Source organism: Amphiura filiformis, chromosome 11 (assembly GCF_039555335.1).
Source record: "Amphiura filiformis chromosome 11, Afil_fr2py, whole genome shotgun sequence".
Classification (NCBI taxonomy): Eukaryota; Metazoa; Echinodermata; class Ophiuroidea; order Amphilepidida; family Amphiuridae; genus Amphiura; species Amphiura filiformis.
The window spans coordinates 25,335,209-25,354,513 of record NC_092638.1 but is presented as its reverse complement, the minus strand read 5'-3'; the positions used below and the strand labels follow the sequence as shown (position 1 = coordinate 25,354,513).

Here is a 19,305-nt window from a genome sequence, read left to right as displayed (position 1 = left end):
TTTTTGTTTAAGGCAATAGGCCCTACAGTTCCCATGCAAATGGCTTCAATTGGACCTTCATTTTGAAAAATGGACAAGTCTTCCTTTTTGCTTCTGCTATGGACATCCACGTGTTATTTTTAAAACAATTGCTTATATTATACAATAATGGTGAAAACTTTGCAATGGCTTCAATTAGGCTTTCGTTTCACCAATTTGCGGCTGTTTCAAACTAAAATAGTACCCAATAATAGTGCTAAAATTGATCCAAAAATGACAAATGGCTTCAATCAGTTGACCCCCAAATCCGGTCATTTGTCGGACGTTGAACGATCGAATATAAGACGCCTGCAGGATTATTAGCGGCCACAACGCATAGAGAAACGAACGGGAATCGGACACCCAAATCCGGTCATTTGTCGGACGTTGAACGATCGGATATAAGACGCCTGCAGGATTATTAGCGACCACAACGCATAGAGAGACGAACGGGAATCGGACCCAAAACCCCACCGAATCTTCTGCCGGACTGGTGCTTTTTCCACCGAATAAAATATTTTTGTATTCGGTGATGTACGTTGATCCAGTCCGTCGTAGTGTGACAGACCTATAAGCTTGTTCACTTTTTTCACTGTTTTTGGACTCCCCCCCCTACGCTTTTCTGTTGGGATCGGTCTTTTGGCGGAACCCTTCGTAGTCCTACAATCATCGATATGTTGAAAACACTCCCAAAATGAATGAAAATATCGGCCGCAATGACTTTACACATCGACGCTCATCACGTGATCCCCAATACAAAAGTTATTGGTCTCACCAGTACTAGTTTTAAAATATTGGACTCGACTTTGCGTCTCGTCCAATATTTTAAAAATCACAGCTCGACCAATAAATTTGTATATTAGGTTCAATTGGCTGAAAATTAACCAGTCCAAATAAAGTGCCTCACAATTCCTAGGATAGACGAAGGGAGGGGTGGGGGAAAATCTATCTGGGACCGCCGTCCCCATTTTTTTTAACTTTTATTTTCTGACAACACGTACAGATACTGGTAAGGACTTTGTGCTTTGAACGAAAGAGGTGGCCTAGAATAATTGTAGAAGATGACACTGTAATTGTAAATAGTATAGAAAATATACAGATCCAAGTTTGTATTTTTTTTATTTAGTTCTTAAAACCCCACATGTACAAATATGTTGAGTATATCAGTTCTCAGCTTTATTTACAAAATATACCAAACTTAGGTAAAATGAGTACAAAAGCTATGTAAATGAAGCTTGGAATTGGGTATGAACATAAAAATATAGCTAAACACATGTACATTATGATACTATTGCAAAAATATGTTACGAGTATAAAAGTTATTTATATACTTTACAAAAATATAAAAGCGAGTTATTTCACGTTATGCACATTTTTTATACAAAATTGCATATTTGTTTTGGAGTGTACTGCAATATTAGAAAAAATTGTTCGAACACTTTAAAGGCCTTATTGGAATTGGTCCCCCTTCTACCCCCGTACAATGTTGGCATACCCAATATGCTCATCTTTACCATATCTTCTCCCAACATTGATTGGTGGGGAAAGGGGAGGGGATATGCTTTATAGATGAACATTGAGAGAACTCTATTATAATTCTTAGTTTCCAGTGACTCATATAGCGTGCGCACTATACTAAGATGAACATGGGAATTACAGTGGTGTTCGAACACATTTTTTTCTGGGATTGTGGATGGTATGAGAAATAATCGTTGTGACTATTGCGTTATCGGTTACATTTGTCTTCGGTTTGCAATATTGGTTCAAGAATTTGAATCCTTGAAATCAGGTATTAGGAATAAAATGTAGTGGGAATGTATATACAATCTTTCAAAGCAAATGGGTTTCAAAGGTCACAACCCAGCAAACACAAAATCGTTTTTAAAACAGTTTAAACATGTTATATTTTGGGTTTTGGTTTAGATAAAAACATTTTAATAACATTAAATGTCGGGTTATATAAAGGTCATGGAAACGTTTTCAAACGTTTCGTATGAAAACACACTGCAACAATATTCTAAAGTGTTTACAAAATGTTATTGTAAAATAATTTTTGTAAAAATTGTTTGCCAAATGTTTTGTCAACACTAAAATAACATTATGTTAGAATATTTTCAGTAGGTTATCATCAAATGTTTTTGAATGTTATTGTCAACCTTTCTAACCCTTTGCGAATGAAGTCGAAAACGTTTTGTGTTGCTGGGAATGCAATAATTAATCTTTGAATGAAGACCTTTCTTAACCTTTATATCAGTGCAGTTTTGTCTGTTCTGTTGTTAATTAATGTCTGTAAAATACATGAAACTAACACATCTATACTAACAGTTCACATACATAAAGATGTTATAAATGTGCAATGGAAGCTTTTACAGTAACAGCAGATGTACATACACCAGTACCATATGATTAAACAAAAATACATGTAGTAACAAAACGGATATAAACTACATAAACTTCTCCTAGTAAAATTGCATTTTAGAACTGGAATTTTTAATGGAGACTTTTATTTGATTGTGTACTTGCTTGTTGTATTTATTTAATAGTAGTTCTTTGACAACTGAAAATAGTGTATTTGAGTATGAACATAATATACACTGATATTAGGCATTGTGCGAAACCCTCATTGCGCTTTACATGGTCTTAAATACTACACCTAGGGGCTGTGCAATAATTATGAGCCCTGGGGAAGAGTGAATTGGGGGGAAGGGGTTAAAGATTTTTGAGCAAGGTGGGAGGGGGGTATTTTTTGGCAGGCCAAGAGGGGTAGAGGCAAGTAGCCATTTTTGGCACACATTTCCGGGCACCTTTTAAATAACACCAGAGGATGTTTAAAGACATTCCCACAACCCAATGGGGTTTCTGACCTTGTATGTCTGGCTTTTGTACACATGTGGTACAGTTGATCATACCTTGCATTGGGATTGTGTGCAAATATCTGGTGTTTTCATCCTATTATTTAACATTCAAAACATCGAGACTTAGGAATAAAATTAATGCAGTGGGACAATATGAATGTTTCCTGTAAGAAAATTAAATATTAGTCCTAAGTCTCAACTATTAGCTCGTTGGCTGCAGTTTTAAAATTACCATTTTGTGTGTGTGGCAATGGGGATTTTGCCTTTAAAATTAGGTTACATTGATCAAATTTCCCAATCATAGTGCATTAAAGAAATGCCTTTAAGCCTCCTCTGAAATAACACACTCTAAAAGGCTTAGGAAAACGCTACAGAAACGTTTAAATATGCAAAATTTCCTGCTCGCTACGCTCGCATCATTTATCTAGACTATTTCAAGTTTGCAAATTGGAAAGCAAACAATATGTGCAAAGGGAGGGGCAAAGATTTTATTTGGCAGGCCGAGGGGGGGGGGGGGCAAGCAATTTTGGCGAGCCGCTTGAAAATTTTACCACGGGGGGGCTCGTAATTATTGCACCTATTGCTTAGCAAATATTTACACAACCAGCAATATCATAAAACAATGAGCAGATGACCAGCATCTATGCCCTCGTTAAAATACACCGTAAAAACACAGTACATCTAGATTATAAGTAAGCCAAAAATGAACACAAGAAACTCAGATTACTACTTGAAAGAGTTTGCCAGCTAAGAGGTGTCAAAGCCGTCCAATGAAAAAAAACCCCAGAGAATAACAAGTCATGAGAAATGAATCGCGAAATACCAATGATAATTCACATGGCAACGCACGCGAGTTTGACAGACAAATCTATTTCGGCGGCCTTACTAATACAGTTATTATTTTACAGTTGATCACGTGATATTGCTATGCAAATTAGAACATCATGGCATAAGAGTGGTTTTAAACTGGTTTAAATGTCATTTATTTAATAGATCACAGTACGTTTATTTTATTATAACTCGTGGTCTACCAATCAGTACTATTATTAATGGTATTATATAAATAACTCGTAGCCCAATCTTGTACATCATAGCACCCAGTTTAGGTTTGTGGTTTCGAAATGTTGCAATTAAACATTAGTTCTTTCAAATATGAAACGCTAAAACACAAATCTAGAACAAACACTCATTATATTTAATAGAAAGATATAGCAAATTTTCCATGATAGAGATTGGACCCAAGACAAAGTACACCCAAATTAGGTGACAATTCAGAATTAAGGGACGCACCATTTGATACTCAGGGGGGGGTAGGAAGTTGGGGTCCGGGAAAGACATGTTTTTTTCCCGCCGAAGGGGGGGAAGTTTTTTTTTTTTTTTTTTTAGTGTTGGTGGGGAAAGTTTTTTTTATTTGCTCATGTAGTGGGTGAAGTTTGTTTTTTTTGTTAAACTTCCTACCCCACCCTGAGAATCTAATGGTGCGTCCCTAAGCCATGGCTGGAAAAATAGCATGTTTGTTAAGTGCGAAACACATAATTAATAGTATGAAACTGTCAAATTATTTGTATCTATATTTACAGTTCCTATATTAACTTGTCGGTCATCGTTTTGCTTTTGCGCTACCTGAGATGAAATCGATTCGATTATGTCGATGTTTGCACCCTGCGGTGGTCGCGGAGAACGTGATGCCGATATAGGTTGCTGATAATGCCGATTGGGAAGATGACTTGTTGGAACTCCAGTCGCTAAATCTGATCTTTGGCGCGGAGGCGGCGGATGGTGTGATGGGTATGATGGTAAGGTATCACCACGCGTTAGGGTCGGAATTGGAATAAGGGTTGCTGGGTCCAGTGGCTCTTCGTACTCATGGTAATCATTATTTATGCTCGGCTGATGGTGGACGTGATTTCCATCATCATTTGTTAAGTCGTTCCTCCTGTGGAAGCAAACAAAAACAATATACTTTTAGCACCACCAGTTGCGTAGCCAAGGAGGTGGTGGGGTGGGTGGGTGTGGGGTGTGTGTGTGTATGTGGGGGTGGGGCTGAAGGCTACAAATGTTATGTCGCTTCGTGCGCATTTGTACCAGCAAAGTAAACCTGAAATTTTGGCTACTATTTTGAAACCTACTAAGGGGGCTATCATTTTCTTCTGAAGGGACGGGGGGGCTCGCAATTTTATTGACGTCGACTTTTTGTAAATTTGGGACACCGCCCCCGCCCTCCGAAGAAAAAGATAGCCCCCTAAGGGGGAGGGGGGGTCACTGACGTGATACGCTTTTTAAAACTACACACTCGTCGGTGAAATCATGTTTTTGTCGGTTCATCATAAGTTTGACCCGCCTCTGTTAAAATAACTTGGCTATGACATATTGTGTGGTCGTCTTTTTCTAACATTTGCTGTTGTTTACAGGGTTCAATCCCGGGGTTCAATCAGGCACAAATTAGAGCAATGTGAAACTTTGTTTTGGTAAACGGAGTTACAAACCTTTTGAAACAATGAATGATGCCGGCAACAATGAGCGTTATCAACATCACTGACCCACATACAATCAAGATGAGAATTGACCGGTTGGTTGTGTTATCATCATCATTTGTTTGGTTTGTTGTTACTTTCGGCGTTCCTGTGGCTTTCGTGTTTGCTTCTGTTGTGGGTTCAGCACCATCATCATTTATTTGGTTTGTTGTTACTTTCGGTGTTCTTGTGGCTATCGTGTTTGATTCTGTTGCGGTTTCACCACCATCATCATTTGTTTGGTTGGTTGTTACTTTCGGCGTTCCTGTGGCTTTCGTGTTTGACTTTGTTGCGGTTTCAGGATCATCAACATTTGTTTGGCTTGTTGTTACTTTCGGTGTTCCTGTGGCTATCGTGTTTGGTTCTGTTGCGGGTTCAGATGATGCTATAAATGAAATTAGAATAACGTACTGTGATGTGTATGAAGACCCAGAGTGGACATAGGCCTAGTAAAGAAAATACGTACGTAGGTAATAAAGTATCACGTACGTACGTAATAAAGTGATGTACGTAATAAATATCACGTACGTATACGTAATAATAGAGAGATTGCGAAATTTACGTGAAACGCGATACGGGAACGCCAGCCGCATGCTACATTAGTCGAAAACTAGTTAGTATGCCCTCTAGAGGGGAAAATCCATTGTGAATTGGTCAGCCGTGGAATTCCCGTAAGGCGGTTACGTTGCGGTTGGTAGCAAAAAATGACGTTCCAAAATGACAAAAACGCATTACAAAATGCAGAAAAATGTTATGTTTGTCGAATCAAAGTATCCAAATAGAACAAGTAGAGTCTGACGTGTAATAAAATCCATTTTGGGGTTACAATTTGACCTAGTATAGACAAGAAGAATAAATTTCGATTTTTTCGACGCGAATTCGAACGGGCAGATTGCCTATTTATTTGTGTGTGGAGAATGCCGTCCAAAAATCATCTTGTCGTCTTACGACATATTAAAGCGGTATGAATTGCCTGTTTTGGACGGGGGACAGCAGTTCGTGCAACGTCATTTTTCGCCATTGCTATTTCGTTGCATTAAACAGCTGTCAAAGTGTTTTGCTTATGGATACTATTCAGCAAACACCAAAATGTTTTAAAAACATGATAATGCATATGTTTTTAGTTTTAGTTAAAACATTTTGATAACATATCAATGTCGGTTTATATAAAAAAAAATCATGAAAACTTTTTTTAAATGTGTTATACTGAAAAAAATAATACAACATTTTAAACCAAAATTCGAAATGCAATAGTAAAATATCATTTGTCAAACATTGGTGTACTTAAGTCTATTATGTTTGAATGTTTTGCAGCAAATTTTGAACAAAATGTTTCTTGAATGTTATTAAAACCTTTTATACCCTTGACCCTCACATACCCTTTAACCCGACATTTCCCGTTTTCTTTAATATATATATTTGTGTTTGCTGGGTAGTAACCGAACTAGGCATGTTATCTATTTTCATTTTGCTTTAATTAGTAAACAGGGCAACGCCATAAGGGGTACTGAGCATGCGCAGATCGTAAAACGTGTCATTTCAGCTAATGAATGGAAACGTTCTGGTATCTCATATCGTTCAAGTGGTATGCTTAGCCTGAGTCGCTCTGCCAATCTGGAACAAAATCGCCAAACGTAGCTTTTGAAAAACGAATGGATTCGCCCTACTATCACGGCAATTTTTGACACGAAGATAAACAAGTAAGATACAGACTAGACAATATGCAGGGTGGACAAAAACAGCAAATGTAGGCATAAGAAGTGGGCAAAGTGTGATAGCCAAATATTACCAGTTCCAAGGCCCACAGAAGTGCTAAACCTGCAAAAACAACAAGGATCAATGGGAATACAAAAGTGCACTAGAACGAGTGATGAAAATCACTGTGCATATAAACAGACACGATAAACCAAACAATCAGTGAAGGCACAAAAACAGGCAAAGTTCGATAGCCAAAAATGGCCAATTCCAGAGCCCACAAAAGTGTCAGGAAAACAGTACAAAGGTACACTGGAAGTGATGAAAATCACTGTGCAAATAGCAGACAAACAAAACCGACGTTTCGAGCAGATAAACTGTTCTTCTTCAGGGACAGAAAACAAAATATAAAGCAAACAACGAGTACTACACCCGGGGGCACTCACATTTTTTGGGTAGGGGTGTGCCACCGCCAGTTTCGAACTCGAGGTCTAGGGAACTGATCGCCCGTCAAATAGGGAGGGTCTAGGGAACTGATTGGCCGGTCAAAAAAGGGGGGTCTTGGGAACTGATCAGCCGCCAATGGGGGTCTCAAGAACTGATCCAGGGTAATTTTCAATTTTTGTTGTTTGCATTTTTGCCACAGATTTTCGAAAGAATCGATTTTGATTCTTGTCAAAAATTGTGTATCGAAATTAAGTATATCAGGATGTAAAATAAATTAAATGTATCTTGACCTGGATCATTCCAAGCAGAATATCTGCATCACACTTGAATCCAGATTAGGGACCAATCGTTATTTACGGCAGGGTGGGGGATGGGCGTTTTGGAAAAAAACTATCGACAAAAAATTTCGCGTTCCCCCCTCGCTCAAAATTTCCGCGTGCCCCCTTGTTTTCCCAATTTCTCCATTTAAAACTTCACAATTCCCCCTCCTGGTTCAACTAAAAATTTCAGGTTGCCCTCTCTCAAGACTCAAAAAAAATTGTGTTCCCCTAAATTTTTTCATTACCCTCTGCCATAAATAACGATCGCTCCCTTAGTACAGGGATCTATTTTTTGGGTGGATCATCTAGAAAGGATAAAATTCAAATTGAGAACATTTTCTAGGTATGACTTGTAGGCCTACTATACAATACAATACAATACAATACAATACAATACAATACAATAAACGGAATTTATATAGCGCCTTAGCATAAGTATGAACAAAGCGCTTTACAATGATCTTAAAAGTACAACTTACACTACATCTTAGGCTACATTAAAATGTAAAACTTAATTTAAAAAAAAAAAAACTTAGTTTGGAAACAAATAGGTTTTCAGATTAGATTTAAAAGTGGCCAGACTATGTGAAGTACGAAGTTTTACAGGTAATTTGTTCCAGAGAGCTGGCACAGAATTGCAGAAGGCATTATTCCCATATGATGTGTGAGTTCTTTTACATTCAAGCAGACTGCCATCAGCATGTGATCGTAGGAACATACCATCAGAAAATGTGTGAGATTTTAGGAGATTTTGTATATGTACAGTGGTGTTGTTTCATGTCTACTTTTATAAGCGAATGTGAGTAGTTTGTAGGTAATACGCTCTTTTACTGGAAGCCAGTGAAGCTCTTTCAGCAGAGGAGTGGTGTGTTCCATACAGTTTGCCTTGAAAACAAGTCTGGCAGCTCTGTTTTGTATCTTTTGTAGTTTTTGTGTGTTTTTTACAGTTGTACCATATAATAAAGAGTTACAATAATCAATTCGAGAAATAACAAGTGAGCGGACAGCATGGTTGCAAGTATCTTTATCAATATAACAGCGAATGCGTCCTATATTACGAAGATGATAATTTAAAGAGCGAGAGACAGCAGATATTTGAGATGACATAGACATGGTTGAATCAAAAAGAACTCCAAGGTTGCGTACAGAATCAGATGGTTTGATAATTGTTCCACATACGTTAAGAGTTGGTTCATATATATATTTCAAATTATATGCAGAGCTAGCAACAAAGAATTCGGTTTTATCTTCATTCAGTTTAAGCTTATTTACATTCATCCAATTCTTGATTTCAGCAATACATGATTCCAATTTGAAAAGAGCAGTTACACTATCTCCAGGTATGCGGGGATTAAATTCTGTATTATATTCGTGTATCATCTGCGTATATGTGATAGTTCAATCTGTGTTTCTGGATAATTTTTCCAAGTGGGTATGTGTAGTAGCTAAACATCCCAGGACCTACCACTGATCCCTGGGGTAGGCCAAATTCCATTGTTTGAGTTTTGAAAAATCACCACCTATGTAGGAGAGTATCCAGGATCGCACGGCTCCATTAATGCCAAGAGATTTTTCTATAAAATCCAGATCATAATAAAAATGACAAATAGCCTAAATTCCCTGTACTCATGGTACTGGCCTGCTTTCTCACCTACATGTACTTAATAATTACAAGCAAACCTGAGATTATAACAGGTAATTATTTTTATCGGAATGGAGCCATGAATGTCAAGTGTGCAGAATTCGGCAGTCTTTCCACCAGGCTGATAGATCGAAAATCACTTCTAAATTCACTATTCGGGCCAGCCAATGAAGTACATATTTGAGGTACTATAGTCATAATATTTACTTCCAGTTTTATTCCAAAATGATGGTCTCAATTCATCAAACTGTTCATGTCACCATCAGCCGGAAAGTCCGATAATTTTCAATGTCATACCACACACACACCCCAGCTCGCTCAGCTCAAGTTACGAGTAATGTTTACATTTTGAAAACAATCACAAACTGGCCCAGTGTTGCCTAAAAAGGAGCCCAAAATTCACCTTATTCCTTACAATGTGTTAAATGGGGAAGAAAATGATGGAAAATCCCCATTGAAGGAAGCTTTTGGGCTTGCAAAAGTAGCTTTTTTGGGCTTGTAAACGTAGTGCGAAAAACATGCCAATCTATTGTCAATGAGAGCGGAGATGATGAATTATGTGAGTCTAGCGAACGGCTAGAAAAAATTTGAGTCATCAAGAGCGGCAATCAATGAATTTAGGGGGTCTAGGGAACGGCCAGCGGCTCTGAAAAGGTGGGTCGTCGCCGCGGCACATACCCGTATAGCTGGGAAATGTGAGGGCCCCCCCCCCCCCGGGGTACTACATGCTGTAGTATGATCGAAGTTGATTGAAGACAAGACGGATTTGGGGAATATAGACGATAGACAAACGAGAGGAGTCCTAGGTCCGGAACCATGACGGTAGCAGGAGATTACCAGCAAAATCAGACAAAGTGGGCAATGGTAAATGGTGAAGGATCAATAAATGATACAAGAGGATACTTGAAAATTAACAACAGGAAAGAAAAAGAGCAAGGTACACCAACTTGATGTGGGGAAACTACTAGACAGTATGCCGGATTGCAGGGGGGACAAAAACAGCAAATGTAGGCATAAGAAGTAGGCAAAGTTCGGTAGCCAAACCTGCAAAAACAACAAGGATAGCCTATACTTACTTAACACTGGCATTGACAATCGCTCTGTGCTAGGGTACCACCGAGTGGGAAACGCAACAATTATGCAATCAACAAAAAAAAATTTGATTATCATTATCTGGATATTTATATCTTTAGGAATAAGTAACATGATTTTCTTGTTTTGGATAACGGACAATACAAGAGTATTGTTAACGGCCCGGGTTAACGGATACGTGGTACGGATAATTTCTCATAGTTCAGTTGCTTGAGATGTTTCGGAAACTTCTCAAAATATGGTTGTCAATTTGTATAGGTCCTACTGTGACGGGACCGAGCGGCTAGGTACTTTGGTAACAAGTGGTTTAATCATGTTAATTGGTGGGTTTTTATCGGAGCTGGGATCCGGCTACCCACTGGAGGTGTCTGCGATGGATCACAAAAGGAAACTGCGATGACACTTTTGTTTACACTCAAGCAATTGCAAAGAAAATATAACAATCCAAAATTATATGATTTTGATAATGTTTCACTCTCGCCAAGCTACAACCCAATAAAACAATAGCATTTATTTGGTGCATAAAAATATAAAAATAAACAATGGCACTTTTACTCAAACCTGATGCCATTTTGCACAAGTGACATTTATACGCCTATAAACACAAGCTTACATCAATGCATAATATAAGAAAAATAATACCATTTATCTATTTAAAGCCTACCATGTATAAACTGCATGGAGGGCTGATTTCTTTTAATCTAAATTTAATATTCATAAAAACACACATTTTTGGCCATTCCTTTGGTACTTGAGTTAAAATCACAACAATGAGCGAGCAATCACTTAATTAGGAGCATCTAACATGATCTAAACAAAATACAAATATTTAACCTATTTCATATATCAACTACAATCATGGCCCTATGGCTTTACATGGCAAACCGTACTTGTACATGTACCGTGCACCTATGACATATTGCCTACGTGTCAAATTGCAAAATATCCATTTCCAAAATGTGGACTATCAAGAAAATGACCAATTTCATAGCTTCCTATATGCGCCTCTATCCAAATGAAGTTATATATAACTACAATTAAAACACATTTAGTAATGATCCTCAAACGCAAACCAGTCCCTGACGTCATGTAAACAAAGAGCATTTTGAGCCCAGACTCTCGATTGTCACAAAATACGCAAATTTTGGCGTTTATGTTTTATTTACATAATTTAGTAGGATCAAAATATGACATAGCTACCACATGACCCCAAAAAATTGCAACAGAAGGTTTTTGGTATTTTCTTGCAGTATAAGGTCTAATAAATAACATATCAAAAGTTTAGAAAAATTGAACTTGGGGTAAGGGTCCAAATGTGACGTAATCAAAATGGCCGCCAAAAGCTGGAAAAATACCCATTAATCTACTGATTTCATCCATTTTTCACTCGATATTGTGGGTTCCACTGGTGACAATCTTGTTCAGATGTACATTACTGGATGTAGTAATAAATCTTTATATTGTGGTATTCAGATGGATCAATTTGACAGCCATTATGCATTTCAAAATGGCCGCCGTGTTGGTACTTTGACATTTAAAATCAAATCATGCACGTAATTGTAAAGCGAAACTTTTAAAAAGCGTTGGCTTTTCTAAAATAGCCAATATCCTTTGTACCCATATTCCATTAAAATTTATATAGGCATACGAATCAAATTGGCAGCAAGAGTGAATTTCAAAATGGCCGCCATTTTGGTATGTTGGCTTATTGACTTAAACTATGCACTTATTGCAACTTGAAACTTAAAGCGACAGAAATTCTAAAATAACCAACATCCTATGCACCCATAGTACCACTTTTAAGTAGGCATAATGTACCAATTTGGCAGCCATATAGCATGGCTGTCAGATATAATCACCATATTGATATGTTGCTTTTAGTATATTCTTGGAAGTACACAAAATTCATCTTGCTATACCACGATGCGATGCCTTTGTTTGCAGTAGTATATATCAACCACATTGTATTATACATGTCTGTTTGTTGTCATCATCATCATCGTCATCATCTGAGAATAGTTCTTGATCCATGTTCTCACATTGGCCTATATGTGTCCACATGCTCCAGAGCAATTGAGTCCATTCTTTCTGTATCTACATTTCACTTTGATGCATCCTGCAGAACAACTGCATCGAATCATCTTCATCAATGATTCTGGTGCTGGACTTCTTTTAATCATGAGTGGAACAAATTTGTCACCTTGAAAAATCCATCCCCAGTCACTTGGATTCATACCATCACTTTTACACATCCAATGCATGCCCTGTAGATACATTCTCATGAAGTAAAAGCGTCTGATTGCTGACCATTAAACAGAGACACCATTGCTTTGCAGCCTTCACTTAATACATATTCTTGATCCATATTGAGAGTGCAAAATGCCTTGGAACAAACTTGTAATACAGGATCACCAATGATGATTTAGTTGAATACAGACTTGCCTACCCCAAATATTCTTGAAGTAGTGTCGCAACCTGAAAACGCATGGGCAAACAACAAATCCGAACAAATGTCATAACTGAGTAAGCGCTTCGGAATCTTGATATCATACACATATGGTTTATCATTGTCAGACAGAAAGTACAGGTCCTTACCGTCCTTTTCTGCATAATGAAGAAGTAATACCAACAGATGTGTCTTCTACAATTAGGGTTGTTGACTTAATGATGTCATTGCGACTGCTGCTTTCACTGTATCAACATGTGCATCTTCTTCGGCGTGGATCACATGGTATCCTTTCTGTTGCATACGGTCACCAATTAGTTTAATGAGAATCTGTTTGCTCAGATCATTTGAGTTGAAGGCTTCTTTCTGCTAGCATCTGATATGTCTACCTTATTTGCAACCTGACTCTTGTGAAAGATGCATGATTATCAGAAGAGGAACATAGTGAGCAGTCCTTGGAATTGTCTCAGGGCCATCCGCCTCTGATAAGTCGCACGATCCTGTATGGCTTGTAATAGTGATGCAATGGTTTGGTCATCAGTGACCTTGACAGTCCAAGCAGATGCAAGGGATAAATGCCGATGAGGATGTTAATGTGCAAAACCTGTTCAAAGTAGGTAAAGATACAGTCAAACAAATGGAAGGACAGGCTGTCCTTTCATATAGCTACAAATGGAAGGCTAGAGTCAAAATGTAAGGTCCAGGTCACTGATGACCAAACCATTGCTCCAGTTCTGTTGTTTCAAAGGTTCCTGGTTGTATCACAATCTGCAGATCTGTGCTTAGATAAGGAAGTTTATCATTAACTATCACCATATCCACCATCTTTGTTTGAAGCAAAGTATACGTATGTTTTACATAAGCCAGATAAAGCACCACTACTACAAGCCATGCTCCTGAAGGTTCTCTTCTACATCGCTTGAAGTGGGCAGAAGGAAACACCCTTGCCGATAATTATGCATCTTTCACATTTGATCACTATGGCCAGACCACAGTTGTCTTTGATGGATACACTGGTGGACCAACCACAAAGGATAACACGCATCAGCGCCGCAAGAGTCGGGCTGCAAATAAGGTAGACATATTAGATGCTGGCAATTTGCTGGCAAGAAACGCTTACTCAGTGATGACATTTGTTCGGATTTGTTGTTTGCCCATGCGTTTTCAGGTTGCAACACTACTTCAGGAATATTGGCGTAGGTATGAAGTCTGTATTACACAAAATCATCAATGGTGATCCTGTATTACAAGTTTGTCACAAGGCATTTTGCACTCACAGTATTGATCAAGAATATGTAGAAAGTGAAGGCTGCATAGCAATGTATCCCTGTTTAATGGTCAGCAATCAGAGTCTTTGGAGTCCTTACGCTACAGGTTTCTTTCCAAAGAGGTTTGCACAGCAAAGAGCTTTGTTAAACCTGAAAGACTTCCACCCACAGCGGCAAAGTTTTACTCCAGAAGAACTTATCTACAAGTCATGCATTGGATGGGTAAAAGGGATGGTATGAATCCAACTTAATGGAGATGGATTGTTCAAGGTGACAAATTGTTCCACTTATGATGAAAAGAAGTCCAGCACCAGAATCATTGCTGAAGATGATTCGATGCAATTGTTCTGCAGGATGCATCACAGTGAAATGTAGCTGCAGAAAGAATAGACTCAATTGCACATATAGGCCAATGTGAGAATATGGATCAAGAATTATTCTCAGATGATGATGATGATGATGATGATGATGATGATGATGATGACAACTAATTCCAACATACATGTATAATACAATGTGGTTGATGTTACTACTTCAAACAAAGGCATCGCATCGTGGTATAGCAAGATGAATTAGAACGTCGATTGATGGCGGACACTAGTACACACGTTTAATTTTGTGTCGTCGTGTATGGCCCAGCTATGTGACAGATAACGGGATTCTTTATGCTACATTTTTACTACATCTGATTATTGGAACTCTCCTGACCATTCACATCTGCTTGGTATGTCTTTTTAAAGCCTTCCGTTGCTAAATTTGACTGATTTTGTCTCATATTCATCGGCCACAGACTGTGTGTTTAATCGACTGAATATTCGGTCTATGTGTTTACCCGCTTCATTCAATTTCCGTATTCACCGTGTGCTCACCATTACATTGTATTTGTGTACGTGCATGCTGTTCGGCGGATTATAAACTGTTCTTATTTGAGTGTACTTGTGCTTACACCGCACCTTTTACCAGCTGGTCACTCAATTGCTCTTCGGCTGATTACGAACTATAATTCGTGATGGATCCCGAATTGAAAGCCCTTTTAGACACTATGAGACTGGAGAATAAGCAGAACTTTGCTTCCATTTCCAAACAAATTCAGAATATTAAATCCGAGATTGCCGAAATTAAATCTGATGTAACTGACCTGAAATTGAGTCTGGATTTTGTTGACAACGAAGTGCGTGTAATTAAAGACGAAACAGTACCTGGGGTTCGCAACTTGCTAATGAAAGAAATTACGGAATTGAGAAAGCAACGTCTGGAAGCAGATATGTACAGTAAAAAAGCGCATCTCCTCTTTTACGGTATTGAGAAGAGGTCAGCCGATGAAGACTGTGAGGCAGTCTTGCGTTTTTTTCTGAAGGATGAGTTAAAGTACGAGAACTCAGAAACAACTCTCTTTGCTAACTGCCACCGTCTCCCCTCTAAGCGCAGTGACCAATCTAAGCCAGACCCAATCATCGCCAAATTTATTCAGATGAAAGATCGGGACCATGTGCTCCGATTGGCCCCTCGTTTGAAGAAATCCGCAGGCAGATTTGGAATATCTCCTCATCTACCCAGGGAATTGCAGATGCGAAGACAGCAGCTTTTGCCGATCAAGAGACAAGCAATCGCGGATGGCAAGAAGGCTGTTATCAAGACAGTAGGAACTGAAGTTAAGCTATTTATTGACAATAATCTCTATGTTTCTGATTAATGCTGCACTGAGCTTTTGTCTCTATTGTGCCATTCTAAATAGCTCAATATGACTTTCATAAATGACTTGAATCATCATCAAATTTTTGCAAAGGATATCTGACTCTAATTCGATATATTTAAATATCAGTGCTATTAATATTAATATTACTATTAATTTTTTGATGATAAATTAACATGCTGTTTCAGAAACGTTAGAGGTCTAACCCTCTGGTGCCTACAATATTTTCGTCACCGATATAATCACTGTTTTTCAAAGTAGTTCCGTAGCAGTTGTAAATTAAATCAAGTATCTTCTCATGTTAATATGATTCTGTACTTCAACCTGGATTATATAAGGTTTACTTCAACAAATCTCTTTTCACACATTGTTTGCTTGAGACATATGTTTTCATGATCATTAATTAATGCCTTTAGTATGTTTAGTCATTTTTCATCACCATTTGTTGAGTTTCTTTTCCATTTCCCACTAACATGTTTTATTCATCTCTTTTATGTTCTTATGTCCCTATGAAATAATCACTTTTTTTTTTTTGTGCTGGCCGTGTCCCTGACCCGCCAACCCAGTTTTATTTTTTGCATATATTTATTCTCTTATTATTTCATATTCTTGTTTAGATTTTTCGATTTTCTTCGTGTATTATTTTTTTCTTTGTTTCTTGTGTTTCTTTGTTATATGTTGGTAGTGTGATGGCTGAGTGTAATCAATGTAATAAGTGTATTTATAAGGTGAATTGCAATTCTATTCAATGTAAGTTCTGTAAAGCTATGTATCATAAAAGATGTGTTTATGGTAATCTTGAAGACGACAATTGGTTCTGTTACAAATGCTCTGGTGATATTTTCCCATTTAATCACATTCCTGATGATGGTGAATTTCTGTTTACTATTCGTTATTTCAATAATTCTTATGATTATAATAAGATGTTAGATTTAAAATTCAATCCTTTCTTATTTGAAGTTGGTATTAATGACAAATCGCATGATTACCTTCAAACCCTTGGCATTTTAAATTCTTGCAACTATGTGTTTGATCCTTCATCTGACTTTAACTTGTCGTTTAAAGCTGGGTTTTCTATTTTGCATTTAAATGTACGTAGTTTTAACAAGAACCAGGATTTTATCAATGCATTTATTTCAAATTTGAATTTCACCTTTTCGATTATTGCCCTGTCCGAGACCTGGTTCAAGGAGGATCATTCAAACCTGATTGACATTTCCAATTATAATTTGATAAGTATACCTCGTCAAGGTAGGAGAAGTGGCGGGGCTGCTCTTTATGTTCATAATACATTATCTTTTAAAGCCAGACCCGATTTAAATTTGATTCAAGCCGATCGTAATGATATTGATCATTCTGAATCCATTTTTGTTGAAATCATTTCTCCACAATCCAAAAAACATCATTGTTGGTAATGTTTACCGTGCCCATCGTACTAATGTTGATTCTTTTAATTCTGATTTGTCTAACTGTCTCGATCGTATTTCACTTGGAAATAAATTGTGTTACATCTCTGGTGACTTCAATCTTGATATTCTTCATTATGACACCGACAACAAGGTTAATGAATTTGTCAATAATTTTTATTCTCATGATATGTTTCCACTTATAGACCGTCCTACACGTATTGTTAATAACTCAGCGAGTATTCTTGACAACATATTCACAAATGTTCTTAGTAAGCAGATTAAGTCGGGTATTTTGTTAATAACATTACCGATCACTATCCCGTATTTCAAGTTACTGGTGCTATTGATTTACATAAACATAGTCCTAAATTTATCAATTGTCGTACATTTAATCAAGATAATATTAATTGCTTTAAGAATCATCTTCAGCTCACAGATTGGGATAATATTATGAATGAGTTATCACCTACGAAAGCCTATTCCAATTTTGTTACAAAATTCAATGATTTGTACAATCGCTCTTTTCCTGTTAAGCGCAAACGTATCTCTCGGGCTAAAGGCATTCCTCATAAACCATGGATCACCAAGGCAATTCTTAGGTCTATCAGCAGAAAGGACAAACTCTACCGAAAGTATAGATCATCACCAACTGCTTCTAACAAGCGTGCCTTGTCAGATTATAAGAACAAACTGACCTCTGTTATTCGTGCATCTAAAAAGCAGTATTACTGTAACTTACTTGATGTCCACAAACGTGATCTTTAAAAAAGACTTGGGGTGTCTTGAATGATCTTTTAGGTAATAGAAGGAAGAAGCCTTTGTCTGATTCTTTTGTCATTAATGGTTCTATTGTTTCCGATTCACAGCAAATTGCTGATGGTTTAAATGATTACTTTGTTAATGTTGGTCCCAATTTAGCTAGTAATATTCCTTCAACTCCAACAAAATTCAATGATTTTCTCAATTCAGTTCCATCACCTATGCACTCTCTTTTCTTATCTCCAACTGATGCTGAGGAAGTCGTTGATATTTGTTCTTCATTTAAAGCTGGTACTAGCAGTGGTTTTGATGACGTTAAACCAGACATTGTCAAGATTGTTATTGATTTAATTAAAATACCCTTATGTCATGTTTTTAATTTGTCTATCAGCTCAGGTATTGTACCAGATGAACTTAAAATTGCACGTGTCGTTCCCATTCACAAATCTGGTGATGCTACTTTATGTAACAATTATCGTCCTATATCTGTTTTACCTGTGTTTTCCAAAATTTTTGAAAGTATTATTCATAAAAGATTGTATAAATTTCTTGAATGTCATAATTTGCTTCATAATTGTCAATTTGGTTTCCGAAAAAAGCTCTCCTCTTATATGGCACTCATTACCGCCTATGATAAGATTGCTACAGACCTTGATAAAAGATTACATACAATGGGCATCTTCTTGGACCTCTCGAAGGCCTTCGACACGATTGATCATCACATTCTTCTTGATAAACTACATCATTATGGTATCAGAGGAAGTGCCTTCGAGTGGTTCAAGAGTTACCTTACCAATAGAACTCAGTATGTTTGTTTAGATGAATGTAACTCATCATATCGTAATATAACATGTGGTGTGCCCCAGGGTTCAGTCTTAGGCCCTTTACTTTTCATCATTTTCCTAAATGACATTGCTTTTTCTTCTGATAAACTTGCTTTTGTAACCTATGCAGATGACACAAATGTTATTGTTTCGCATGCTAACCTCCCTGATTTAATAACTATTGTTAACCAGGAATTAGATAAGCTTTCTGTATGGTTTAAATCAAATAAGTTGTCGTTAAATGTAGACAAAACAAATTACATTATGTTTAAAAACAGGTATAGCAATCGTGTGTATAATGATTTAAATATTTTCATTGACGGA

The 19,305-nt window shown here is 37.4% G+C and overlaps 1 protein-coding gene and 1 long non-coding RNA gene across 2 annotated transcripts in view; one reads left to right on the top strand and one right to left on the bottom strand.

The window, feature by feature from the left end:
- The window catches only part of LOC140164625 (uncharacterized), a 288,651-nt gene that overhangs the window by 141,923 nt on the left and 127,423 nt on the right, over positions 1 to 19,305 (top strand). The gene's annotated exons all lie outside the window — the stretch shown is intronic.
- LOC140164123 (uncharacterized) overlaps positions 4,272 to 19,305 on the bottom strand; it is a 48,000-nt gene continuing 32,966 nt past the window's right edge. The window contains exons 4-5 of the mRNA XM_072187368.1: positions 5,360 to 5,771; positions 4,272 to 4,809 (exon numbers count right to left, since the gene is read on the bottom strand). Coding sequence (XP_072043469.1) covers positions 4,410 to 4,809; positions 5,360 to 5,771 — 812 coding nt within the window. The 3' untranslated portion in view covers positions 4,272 to 4,409. The remainder of the gene's footprint in view (positions 4,810 to 5,359; positions 5,772 to 19,305) is intronic.